This window comes from Antedon mediterranea, chromosome 8 (genome assembly GCF_964355755.1).
Source record: "Antedon mediterranea chromosome 8, ecAntMedi1.1, whole genome shotgun sequence".
NCBI classification, from domain to species: Eukaryota; Metazoa; Echinodermata; class Crinoidea; order Comatulida; family Antedonidae; genus Antedon; species Antedon mediterranea.
Window position 1 is genome coordinate 13,968,122 of NC_092677.1, and position 14,620 is coordinate 13,982,741.

A 14,620-nucleotide genomic window follows, 5' to 3' on the forward strand; every position below is an offset into this window, starting at 1 on the left:
AGTTTGATCAAAATAAAATTGCAAAATTACAGTATTCTGATTCATCCGCAAATGTTCAATTTATAAAAAGGAGGAATATAATGATGTAGATGAGTCATATTATTAGGTGGTAAGTGTAGACGACTTTTGTTGCGTATGGCACCCCATAATTTCCAACAATTTACAAAACCATGTGGCGCCTCGATCCCCTCCTATGCTGCTGATGATGACTTATGAAAATGTTGTCTGCCGCCCTCTTTTTTGTTTGAAATTCTGACAACACAACCCCGGCAATTTAAGCGATCCACCTGCATCGTCGTACAGTACTGTACACTGTTGTGTTAGTTACGGAAGCTGCAAGTGTTTTGTTTCTCCGTGAGGTTGATTATAATCTTGTAGAGGTAAGTTATTACATTTTAAGAATTTAAAGAATACTATTGCAGTTGAATAGATATTGCATTATAGTTAATTGTTAAAATTGGTGTACATCATCATTCTTTTACACCTGCAGCAGAAACAGGACCCACCCACAATCACACACACATACAGTAGGCCTACGGTGTAGTGACGTGAGTAGCTTGTCTGTCCACGCCCACCCACCGTACCCAGGGACGTATGTAAAAAGGCCAGGGTACACTAAAAGTAAATCATAATATTTAAATACTATAGACTAGTTGACTTTCCACCTCCTTCTGCCCAAAATGTTTATTTTGTTGGCCTATAGATACCCCTTTTACACCGGCGGAAAAAATGCGGAGATGAAATCCGTAAATTGTGTAACCCGCCGAGTCGTAACCGGAATGCAGAAATCGGGAAAAATGTAGAACAGTGTAGTAAACGATGTAAAAAGTTGATCCGTGTAAGTGATGCGGAATGTATTCAGCATCAAGTCAACCTGGCTGGGATGAACCAGTGTTCGGGGTGTAAATAGTCCTGCAATTATTTTCCCGGGTTGTTTGTACATTACTGAAAAAATCTAAAAGATTATATTCCCATCTCCTAGTCCTATGGGGCTGGGTATTATTACATTTGTGTGAAATTAGGGGGTGGGATTACATTCAGATGATTGCCATTTTACCATGGGTCTTGGTATTATTACATTTGTGTGAAATTAGGGGGTGGGATTACATTCGGATGATTGCGATTTTACCATGGGTCTTGTGTAGAATTTAGTTAAAATTTGGTGTGCGATAATAACACTCAAGCATGGTATTATATTTGGTCATTATTTAAAATAATAGATAATTAATAAAGGTTACGTTATCATTTCAGTATATTTTATTATACATTGACTTTCTATTCTATTACATTATTTCATTTATCTCACTTTTCTTAGCTTTACAAGATGTACTGGAATCTTTAACATTGAAGCACGGGAATAAATTACTTTCAAAAAAATTTTTTTTCAATTTCTTGGCATTTTGGAAATACAATTCATTCTCTAAAGATGGCTTATCGAGGCTTGGTGAGTTTTTGCTTCATTAAAAATTAATAAACAATTTTTGTTAGCTTTGTTTGGCGGCATCTTGTTAATTATTTACCGCAAAGATACATATAATAAATGAAAGTCAGGGTAGTTAAATGTGTTTTTTAAAGGTTTATTGAAAGGATTTTTGTGTCAATAGAAGTTGTTTTAATAGTATTGATTTGACATTGTTTGTTTGCCTTGTGCCTTTATAAAGATGAATTCTTTGATATAATACAGTAGTACATGCTGCAAATTTGTTAAGACAAATGTTTTTTTGTGTTACAACAAGGTTGCTGAGGTCTAAATAGGTCATTGCAAAGTGTATCCTTGAAGCCAAGGGCTAGAGTCAATGGAGACAAATTCCTTTAATATTGACTGTAGGCCTCCATTTCTGCTGCAATGGTATATTTTATGATTTTTTTTAAGCTGAAAAGAGAATGTTTGTTGATAAAAAGAAATGTTGTTCCATAGTGGAATAAAGGAATAATTAATAATAAATTGGTTTAAAAAAAATAATGTTTGAATTTTCATTTAAAAATTTTGTTTAGCAATATTGCTAATCAAACTGATTTTTAAGTCGAGAAACATAGTTTTGTATAGTATTTTTTGCTACACAATTTTCAAAATGTGTAGCAATAAGGTTGTTTTGTATAGCTTTTTGCTATGCTACACTGGCGAAAATGTTCCCTGCGCACACACACTTTATGACAACAAACAGGATATATATTTAACAGTGGAATTAAATTTATTCTCACTGTTAAAAAACCAAAAAATAATGTATTAAAAGCAGAAAAATATAACTGAATGCTATGAATCAAGTTTCAGACAGCTGTGGCTTTATTTTTTCATTTACTATTATGCCAGTACAACTGATGCTGCTTATTTTACACAACACAGTATACCAAGATCCTTCTTATTTTACAGCGATGATCCATGTGGATTAACATTTCCTCCCGGATGGTAACTCAACACTGTCATACACATGAGAACATTAATTATTATTACATTTTTATTGTTTTCTCATGAAATCCTGTTTTAATTTGGAATAGCCAAGTATTACTGAATAAAATGGAAACCAATAAAGCATAAATGGTATGGACAAACTTATTTTATGTATTGTCCCCCTGAAAACATTTTAAAAATATTTTTTTTTTTTTAAATATGTCATTTTAATGTCATGATAGATATCCACTTTGACCAAAATAATGGATTGAAAAAAAAATGTATTGTGATTTTTGTGATTATGTAACTTGATTAAAACTATAAGATAACATATTCAAAGTCTGATTTCATTAATTTCATTGTTTGTGTTTTTGGGGGTAAATACATCTTTAAAAATATCAGAACTCATTACTTTTTACAAACCATTGATTCATTAAAAATTATCAGTAAAAATACGAATAAATATTTGTATGCCTATGGTGCAATTATTTCATCATCATCTGAATCTGATAATCTCATTTCCCATCAACGAACCAAAATAATGGTTAAATTTGCAGTTATTGTTAATATCATATTTTCATAATTAGTCACACATTGGTCAGTCTTCAAATAACTTTAGACGCTCACGAATAGATAACATCCTTTTTAAATTGTCTATCAGATTGGAAATGTTTAGCTGATTATTTACGCTATCCTTTTTTCTATTTCAACCATGCATTCACAATTGGGCTCGTCCTCAAGGTAGCAACAGTTGTTTTGAGACATGGTTGACCGAGTAACAATGAGGGGGTATTTGAAGTTCCCCGATTTTTAAGTATTGATGGTGCATTTGGCATGAGAATCAATGATTTTAGACTAATTTGGAATGTTTACATTTCAATAGACTATCTCCATGAATCCTAATTAGCATAATTGGCATAGCAAAAATAAGTTGTTTATTGATACTCTACTACTAACTGTAGAATAGCAGTTTCAACTGTATGTGTACAAAAACCTCATTACAATAATACTAAAAAAAAAACTATAATTTGCATGTTTAAAAATCGTTTGGTGCCACCTTTTAAGACTTGGGTGAAGCCGAATAGGAAGACTACTGAACTCAAACAATAAGTTGCCCTCGGTCCCATGGCAACAACAATTTTACATAAAAACAGTACTTCACTTAACTAAATAATACCCGGCATGCCTTACTGTGATAAATCTGAATGTATAGTACTGATATGTACTTAAAGGCCAATTTACACAGATGAGCGGTAACAATAATAAAATATAGAATCTATGTTTTTCTTTTTGACCATTTACTGCTTTTTGACTGATTTCTGCTCAGGATAGACACAGATTCTATACATGGTTTTCCGCTTTCCGTTACCGCTCGTTTGGCCTTACGAGTCAGACATGGGAATGTCATGAAATACAGTAAGCCTAATGTACAATAGTTTTCCCTCCCTGGTATTACCAGCTTACGAATACTGTAAATTAAAAAAAAAATGTCTTCAGCAGTTCTACAGTAACATCTCTGACCTGAAAATTTGGTAAAACACCATAAATGCTCACCACGGTTATTGTCATTCCTGAAGATACTGCGAATAGTGAATCACAAATTGTCTTTTTTTAGTTATTTGCTACAAAATGTAATCATTGTTTCAAGTGAAATTATAATATTTTCATGTTTCAAACTTCAATTATGAATTGTCATAATTTTCTAAAAATATAGAATCATATGTTAAAAAACATATACAGTATTGCTGCAGTGAAATTGCTTTGTACATGCTAAGCCGTGTACTCAACATGCCATGTTTATAATTTATGGTATGAATCCAACATTCACTGTGAATATTAAATAGGAATGGCAATTAGCAGTGTTGGCCTATTAGAAATTGAAATAATTTCACTTGCAAAGTCATAAACATCAGACTAGAAAAACTCTGGAGTTTACCACAAGCAGTGTTGGCCTATTAGAAATTGAAATAATTTCACTTGCAAAGTCATAAACATCAGACTAGAAAAACTCTGGAGTTTACCACAAGCAGTGTTGGTCTATTAGAAATTGAAATAATTTCACTTGCAAAGTCATAAACATCAGACTAGCAAAACTCTGGAGTTTTATCACAAACCAGGTTGCATACAATACGAAAATACTAAACATATGTTGAAGACCTGGTTGGTATTAATTTCAGATAAATTTTAGACTAGCAATTAGACAGAATTTTTTATTTACGGTAACACAAATATAAAATACTGTACATATTCTTATTTCAAGTGGGAATAACTCCTGATTATGGATCAATGTTGCTTTCCTTGGTAAAATAATCTAATAAATTAATTTAGGTAAATTTAAGTCAATTAGCAGATGCTATAAGTAAATTAGATAAAGATTTTACGCATATTAAAGTCCATGATTCACAGTGAAATCCATAAAGTAAGTTTAATAATGGATGAATATTACAGTGATGCTATTTGAAGCTATGGATGGCACCTGCAATAGTATGCAAAGCAGGTGATAATTAGTAGGTCAGCACCTGTAGTATTCAAAGCATGATTCATCTTTAAGAGTTTTAATTAACCCAATATTTTTCTGAACTGTTGTACAGTACTGTATGTTAGTTATTTATTATGTTCTTCATGGGAAAATGCAGTTAAAATTTAATCATAAAAATAATTGCGTAGTAAAGAACAAACTTTTCATGTGACCCAACCCTAGACAAGAACTCATTCTGTTTCAATGTTTGATAACAATATGCACCCTTCCATTTAACCAAATCTGATTCATGCTTTCTTGTCCTAGTTTAGAAGAAATAATTTTTGCGCTGCTCCTTTAGGCATGAGAATGGAAGCATTAGGAAGCAGTTACCATGCGGTAGCTAATAGTTTACTACGGCTGAAAAAATGTGTATTGGAAACTCGGACTGGGAATGCCCACACCCTAAAGCACGTCTGGGAAAAGAGAATTTGTGAAAACATTTGGTGAGAAATATTGAGATGCACGATACAGTAGTTATCGTGAGATGAGCTGTGTCAGTGTCTATAAAATATAGTTTACTTAAAAAATTAATATTTTTAATAATGCATTCTACAAGTGTAGTACCGCGAGTATATGCTTTTAGTTTCAACATTGACATTTCCAGGGTATATCAAACTATTAATTATCTTAAGAAGAAATAATGTATTTATAATCTCTTTTATTGTACAATTTCACAACGTGTACCAGAAATAATAAGATAAATCCTATGTCGTGCTCGACCCCATTTATTTGTTTGCCCAATATTGGCACATTGCTGCGTAGGAAATCTGTATTTCCTCTACTGTATTCCAGCCAATCAGGGCAAGGGATGCTTAGTATTTGATACCGACAACTGAACGTGATGAGACCCCAGCCTTTGAATCTGTGGTAAATGACTGGTCTCCAGATACAAGTCACCTTAGCCACCTCCTTCCTATCGTAACTTAATTACATATTTTTCATACTTTGATAAAGACATCACACAAACTTGCGACAGATACAGGCGTAGCCTGGCACTGGCAGGCAATTTAATTTTTTTTTGAGTTAAATGCTTTTTAGTTTACTTTCAGCACTCATCAGGATTTTTTAATTGAATTCATAGAATACAGTAGTTTGCTGGTTGATGAATTGGAGAATTTATAAATTAATCTTTTATAGTTTTACTACCTGTAAACTATAACTGTAATTTGGAATAGTAAGAATTGATGATATTTTTTGAATACTTTTAATACTTAATTTCCGGATTTTAGCAAGCCATGATGAAGATCTGTGAGTGTGCAAGTTCCCTCGAGGTAAGATAGTATTCCTTTTTGTTAGATTGCAGGTCATTTTTGGCTTAATGGAAGCACTCTTTGTACTTCGTGCATTTCTGCTGTGTACAGGCACGTGTCCCCTTTTTAAACTATTTTAACAAGATAATTGTTTTAAAGCTGAATGACATGTCGTACAGTATTTTGCAACCATTAAGGCATTCTAACGTTAATGGTTTCTTTTAATGACATTTTGTCAAGCTCAACATTCTTATTGAGTAGACGTTTCCAGTTTCAATTTAGCTCATAACAACTTATTATACACGTACATTAATGTGTTAATATTGTTGGCCTTAATGCCGTTTTTTCTGTGTTATTGATTAAAATCGAAAGTACTCTATCTGTAGAAACACACCAATTTAATAGGTAATTTTAACATTTTGTATTAACAAAAAAACAATCATATATATAGACAATGGTGCATTACCCGTGGATCCAAGTTCAGTCTACCCCTGTTATACTCACTACTTGATACTGTAGGCCTACTAGGATTTTGAACATAATATATTACGATTCTTAACTTGTTTATACTGTAGATGTATTGATAGGAATTCCTAAAATGCTGTAACCCGTTAATAAAGGTTTCTTTTAAAATTACATGACAACTATCTTTCATACAATTTAAAGACTACTTTAATTCTGTGTTTCACTGTTTGTCCAGTGTAGTCCGCTACTCAAGTATAACCTGCAAGTGAGTTGATAAAAGAACCTTTCAGTAAATTAAGTGTTTGTTTAATTAAGTCCCAGTCTATTATTTCTTATATTGTTCAAAGATTGTTACCGTATGCACTTGTTATATTGTCATTCTGTTCTCTATTAGAACTTAAACCAAGCAAAGGATTACATAGTTTAAACTTAAACAAGACAAATGCAATGTAATACTGTATGAATCCAAGGTTGGTTTTTATATGTTGTTAGTTAGACAAGTTTTGTCTTCAATTCACACACATGCATTATTCTTCACAGCTCATTATCCTAAACTTACTGTCTAAAATCCCAAAGTTTAAATACTGTATGTTTTTTATTCACATCATTCTTCGGTCATGAGAAGCTCATGATCCTGACCTACTGTGTGAACATGACTTTAACTGAAACTCTCCAAAACATCAAGGTTGGATACTGTACGTTTTATACTGTATATATTTAGAATAAAGCAACTTTTCACACTTGCTTTCATTTCCCAGAATGTACCAACATTCAGTTCTTTATAGAAATAGTTTCTCTATATTCTAACGAAAAAGTGTCATCTTTAGTTCTTTGAATTCTGTTCCACAAAATAGAATTTAATTAGTATGTAGCTTACTGTATTTCCAACAGATTTGAAATGGTTAATAGTTATTTTTAGTATTTTTATTGAGTTAAAAAATGTCTTGAAGGTGAAGAAGATCACCTATATTATCAAATCGATCAAATAAAATGTGAAAGTCAGATGTGAAGGTAGTAGTAGTATCATCAATACAAGATGTTTCCTTTTTAATCCTTTTAAATCGTTTAAACCGTTCATGGTTATTTTTCAAACAATGTGGTTATCTTGTAATCCGAAAGATGGTAAAGAACTTGAATGAAAACTAAAACTACTATATTATTGTTCACATTATCATTCGTTATACAGTACTACATTTGCTATTATGGACATACTTTTTTTTACTGATTTACAGTAGTCCCAAAATTAGTATGAACTTCGGCGAAAATGTAGCGGGTGCCGGGATTAATAATAAATTATATTTGTTAATTAACTTAAAATTTCAATCATAATATCATTGGTTATTAAATTCAGTTATATTCTCCAATATATACCCATTAATGTCACATTAATGACTGACAAAATAATGAACCTGTCTCATTAATTGTACACTTTCTTTAAGGTGATATTGTCATTTCATTGGATTGTCCTATAAATTACAATGCTGATAAATAGCCTTCTGTTTAACACAGTTGGTATAGTTCCCATTACTGTAGATCTGTCCCATTAAAAGCAAGACTATTAAAGTAAATTAATTGCCAACTATCTTGCATTAGAGTTGTCCAACCAGAAAATGATTGGTATGTCATCATTGTTTTCTCTTTGTATACCTGGTTAATCAATTTGTTTCTGAACTGTTTTATTACTACAGTATTAGAATTCCTGTGGCAGCCTTCTCTTTTTAATGACTAGATAGTTGTTTTTTACCTCAAAATATTGTGTATCCATCTTGTTAATTTGCCATTACTACATTACTATTACATTATTATTATTACTAATACAGTTTTAAACACTTTATTTACATAATCATTACTGACATACTTCTGTTGGCCAACTTCTACAGTACAGATTCATCACCATCACCACAAAACCACAGCCATAAAATTGAAAGTAAGATTCAAAGGATCTCATTGGCCAAAGATCTGGTGGTAGAACAAGTCTTCTGATAATGACTTAAAGCTGGAGGTCCAGTATGGACATGGTTTGTATAACTTTTGAGTAGGGGGCGTAACTCTGTTGTAATACTGGTCCATTTCGGCCACTGTTAGATGAGCATCGTTTGGTGGCAGCACAAACTAAATGACTCTAGTGCGAAATTAAGCCCACTTTACCGTAGCACACCGGTTAGTATCCCACATTTTTAAAAAAGAAGTAAATTGGTAATATTCGATGGAAAAATGTTTTGCACTTAAAAATTAAAACTAAGAATGATTTATTGAAGATTTAGAGATTCAATTTATTATGGAAAATGATTAATGATGTAATTATTGAATAACTTTTAATTGGAAAAAGATTCAAGCATACAAAGTATTTACAAAATTATAATGGTAAATATACTGTTTGGAACTTACTTATTTCAAAATAATAGATCCCCCCCACTGAAATGGCAAACTCTGCTTGGCTTTATTCAATTTGTTTTTTACAATAACCTACAGTAATAATGTTCAAGTCTTGTTAAGTTACAATTAGATACTCTTATAATCTTCAAATGTCCATTTGCATAGTTACCACCTAGACAGTATTCTTTATTGACTGTAAACCCCAGTGTATTTTTCTATGAAATATCAAGATCATTATATCAAATGTGGCTATTAAATTGTTCTTGGGTATATTATGTTGGACACTTGATATCAATGAGCCTTCTGACTTAACATTTGAATTTACTACTTTACTAACTCCACAATAAAGAAAATTCTTCAATTCTAGAATTTCTCTCCCACATTGTATTAATAGTTGGTCATAAATCTGGATTGTTAAACAAAGATTGTTGTTAAAACTAATGTGATGAATTTACAAAATGGCAAAACCACTCAACAAAGATAAATAAAAGTGTAATTAAATTAAGTCTGAAGAGAAATATCACAAAGAACAAATTTATCATATATTTATCATATTTTTTTATATGTTTGAAAAGAAAACTGCATACTGCACAATTAGGAACACAGGAAAAATTGAGCTAAACCTAAAATGACTTATGTTGGTATGTTGCTTAAATAATTTATTATATAGGTTTATGAGATCATACAATTGGAATAAAATTGCAAAACAATTTAAAACAAAATGTGAACAAACTATTACTGTATCAGAATTTTTAAAATTGCAAAAAAAAAACCAAAACAATACCATACAAAACTAAGTTTTATTAGGTTATATGCATGATATGCATATAACCTCTTGATTCTGTCAAAATCTTTATTTATTTATTTATTTATTTATTTATTTATTTATTCTTTCCTTAGCACTATTTGTCCGTGAATTATCTTGGCATCAGTTTCATCTATCTAAGTCAATTTTTCAGAGTATATTCCTTATGGCCAGGAATCGATGTGGTTATGTTTTCACGATGCGCAATCAAAAATTACGCGGTCTACGCGTGATTTAACGAAATCACGTTTGTAATCATATCTTCACAAACATGAATCACTTTTAAACAAAATTTGGTACTCATAAATTTCAGGTCATATTTCATCATATGGCAATACAATTACGTGCGTAGCGCATATAACGCATGCGTACGCGCGCTTAAAAGGTTGAAAATGGTCAGAATTTATTTTCGATGAAATTAGAGTACGTTTCAGGCAATTTTAAGCGTTTAAAAAATTTCCATGAGTGCGCAGATTTTTGCACGCGCACTGCGCGTCAAACGTTAATGCGCACTGTTTGTGTCCGATTACTGTTGTATAACCTTTCTTTAATAATATCATCATATTTTATTCACTTTTCAACGCGAAACAGCGTTATACGAGCACGTCAAAAGTGACGGGCTACGCACGTGTAAGTTAACAAAATGGTGAAAATATGCTAAATTTTAAAATTAATATATATCGTTAGAATGCTCGGGAACACCTATTTTTTATTTAATTTTCTTGAAGTGTATGTATCATATGTATGATTTATTATGAAATTAGAAGAACAAAAGTTGATTAAGTCATCATTAATGGCATATTAAATTTAACAAAATTAATTTCGACAATCAAACAAATTATAACATTTTCTTAGGCCAAAATAACAAACTTAACGTTAACTTTCTTCCTTAAGAAGTTCATATATTAAAGTTAAAAGTATATAGTTTGACAGTGCATCATTTTTTTTAATTTTTAAAGATGTCATCATAGTAAAACATTATAATTCATTGCGGTATGTAATAATCTATCTGCACCAAAGTGGTTACTGCATAGTAAATACACGGAGGAATTTTTCTCCAACTTTTAGTCAGTTGTGTATGGCTCGATGGTCTGTGCTCGTGTCAATGGCATTCAAGGTACCGAGTTCGAGTCTCACCTTGGGAAACGAAATAAGATTTTTTTTTTATTATCCGTATTGTTCAAATTTATTTATGTATAGATTATACACATGATTTATAATGAAATCTAGATAAAAAGTTACTTTATGTCTTTATTATTATGTAACAACAAATGCGGTTTATGACATTATACGCAGAGGGATCTTTGATCGGATTGTGATACCGGCTATGGTGTTCGCGTTAGCAAGGTCCTATCATATATTATAAATAATTAAAGATTCTGAGAAAATCAATCAATCAATATATCTTTTAAAAATCAATTATCTTTATTTAAATCAATGCATATAACCTATAATTCGTCATAGTGACGAATTAAATCTAGTTTATTTATTTATTTTTTTATTTATTTATTTATTTATTTATTTATTCTTTCCTTAGCACTATTTGTCCGTGAATTATCTTGGCATCAGTTTCATCTATCTAAGTCAATTTTTCAGAGTATATTCCTTATGGCCAGGAATCGATGTGGTTATGTTTTCACGATGCGCAATCAAAAATTACGCGGTCTACGCGCGATTTAACGAAATCACGTTTGTAATCATATCTTCACAAACATGAATAACTTTTAAACAAAATTTGGTACTCATAAATTTCAGGTCATATTTCATCATATGGCAATACAATTACGTGCGTAGCGCATATAGCGCATGCGTACGCGCGCTTAAAATGTTCAAAATTGTCAGAATTTATTTTCGATGAAATTAGAGTACGTTTCAGGCAATTTTAAGCGTTTAAAAAATTGCCATGAGTGCGCAGATTTTTGCACGCGCACTGCGCGTCAAACGTTAATGCGCACTGTTTGTGTCCGATTACTGTTGTATAACCTTTCTTTAATAATATCATCATTATTTATTCACTTTTCAACGCGAAACAGCGTTATACGAGCACGTCAAAAGTGACGGGCTACGCACGTGTAAGTTAACAAAATGGTGAAAATATGCTAAATTTTAAAATTAATATATATCGTTAGAATGCTCGGGAACACCTATTTTTTATTTAATTTTCTTGAAGTGTATGTATCATATGTATGATTTATTATGAAATTAGAAGAACAAAAGTTGATTAAGTCATCATTAATGGCATATTAAATTTAACAAAATTAATTTCGACAATCAAACAAATTATAACATTTTCTTAGGCCAAAATAACAAACTTAACGTTAACTTTCTTCCTTAAGAAGTTCATATATTAAAGTTAAAAGTATATAGTTTGACAGTGCATCATTTTTTTTAATTTTTAAAGATGTCATCATAGTAAAACATTATAATTCATTGCGGTATGTAATAATCTATCTGCACCAAAGTGGTTACTGCATAGTAAATACACGGAGGAATCTTTCCATAACTTTTAGTCAGTTGTGTATGGCTCGGTGGTCTTTGCTCGTGTCTATAGCATTCAAGTACCGAGATCGAGTCTCACCTTGGGAAACGAAACAAAATTAGTTTTTTTTTATTATCCGTATTGTTTGTTCAAATTTATTTCTTAGTGTATAGATTATACACATGATTTATAATGAAATCTAGATAAAAATTAACTTATGTCTTTATTATTATGTAACAACAAATGTGGTTTATGACATTATACGCATATGGATCTTTGATCGGATTGTGATACCGGCTATGGTGTTCGCGTTAGCAAGGTCCTATCATATATTATAAATAATTAAAGATTCTGAGAAAATCAATCAATCAATATATATTTTAAAAATCAATTATCTTTATTTAAATCAATGCATATAACCTATAATTCGTCATAGTGACGAATTAAATCTAGTTTAAGCTTGGTTTTCTCTATAGGACACAATGATGACTCAACTTGGTAAAAAAATAATAATAAAAGACCATTACACCGTAGGATAGAGCTACAGTAAAACTGGCAAAATAAAAATAGATATCCTGTGTCCTAGAAAGATGTTACATGGAAATAATACAAAAACTCATCATTTTCTCTTTACCAAACTAGAACAAAATGTATAACATTATGTAATAGGACATAATATAGTATTACCATTGATTGCTTGTAATGAAATTAGTTTCAATAAATGATGATGATTACAAATACTAATTATGTTTCATTGTTCAAGAAGAAATGCAAATAATTTGTTAATTGTGCTAATTGTTTGAACGATCATTATTCCATTAGTCAGAGGTGTATATTAGCATGTATATCAATTGTAGTACAACTAATTGTTTTTGTTTTATATCATAAAGTACAGTACAGTATTAAATTACAGTTTCAAGACTGTAGTTTAGAATTGTGTCAGAAATAGGCAATGGATGAATACAGTACAATTTAAACTTACTGTAGCCAAATGTTATAATACCCATAACTGTAAACCTTATGCAACAAATCTCTTCTTGCCTGGTAATGCTAGTATTGACTACAATCATTATGTCACAAATATTAAAATATTAATTATTATTTAATTTAACATCTTTTGCTAACTCCTGATTTTATGTTACAAAATATGTAACTGGTATTACAGTATTTTTCATTAAAAAAAAGTTAAATGTATTTTTTACACCGTGCCTTTAGCCAGTTATATTCAAGTGTACGGAAGCATTAGGAAACTGTATCACGCGGAAGCTATAGTTTACAACGGCTAAATAAAAAATGAGAACTGGGCATGCTTAAACGTTAAAGCATGTCTAGGAGAAGAGTCACTAAACAATGTTTTCGTATGGTTATTGTTAAACTAAAAAAAATTGATAACTCATTCTTTTTTTGTAAGAAATATTTCTTGTTTAATTAACTTTCAACTTGTAATAAGATAAGATAAGATAACTTTTATTGATCCTCAAAAAGGAAATTCATTGCTCGTCATAATAAAAAACAAAGAAAACACAATAAATACAAATATAGCATACAGTATAACCATCAACATAAAAACATCTAAAAAAATACAAAATAATAGTATCTTCTTGACTTCCTGTTGTACTGGATGATACCGGAGGGAATAAAGAATTTGACATATCGATTTATTTTCACACTGAGGAGCTTCAATCTACCACTTGGATTAAGTTGGTCAATGATTACTTTGTGAAGAGGATGAGAGGCATCCGACTCAATGCGTTCGAAATCTTTCTGGAGGGTGTTCTAGGTGCACATCGGTAATGGAAGGCAGTTCCAGACCAATCATTTTACCAGCCTGACGGATGAAAGTTTCAAGGCGTCCTTTATTCCCTCCGGTAACATTACCAGCCCAACAGGAAAGGCAGTACGTCCAAACACTACATATTACGGATAGAACGAAAGAACATCAAATCACCGGAGTTAAATTTAGATAAAATTCTCATACAATACAATACATTCTGGAATTTAATTTTTTGCTGATGAAGTCTATATGGTCTCCCCAACTCAGTTTATCATTGAAAACAATGCCTAGTTACTTGTACTGGTCAACAATGAATCAGTTTACATTTGTTGTACCTACAGCACCTATGGTTTGTAGCATCACTGCATCTGTGTTAGTACTGTAGGATGTGATGATAAGAATCAAATAAGAATTTAGAAATAAACTCAATTGTAACAAAAACTGAATGTAGTTTTATTAATACTGTAAAATTAACCATTTTCTTCTTGAGGATGAGCATTTTAAACACCATTTAATAGTATTCTATACTACAAATACTCATCTGAATCATTGTTTTGGTAT

The 14,620-nt window shown here is 31.1% G+C and overlaps 1 protein-coding gene across 1 annotated transcript in view; it reads left to right on the plus strand.

The window, feature by feature from the left end:
- Positions 1 to 267: 267 nt before the first annotated feature.
- The window catches only part of LOC140056187 (enhancer of filamentation 1-like), a 51,423-nt gene continuing 37,070 nt past the window's right edge, over positions 268 to 14,620 (plus strand). The window contains exons 1-2 of the mRNA XM_072101481.1: positions 268 to 380; positions 1,316 to 1,444. Coding sequence (XP_071957582.1) covers positions 1,427 to 1,444 — 18 coding nt within the window. The 5' untranslated portion in view covers positions 268 to 380; positions 1,316 to 1,426. The remainder of the gene's footprint in view (positions 381 to 1,315; positions 1,445 to 14,620) is intronic.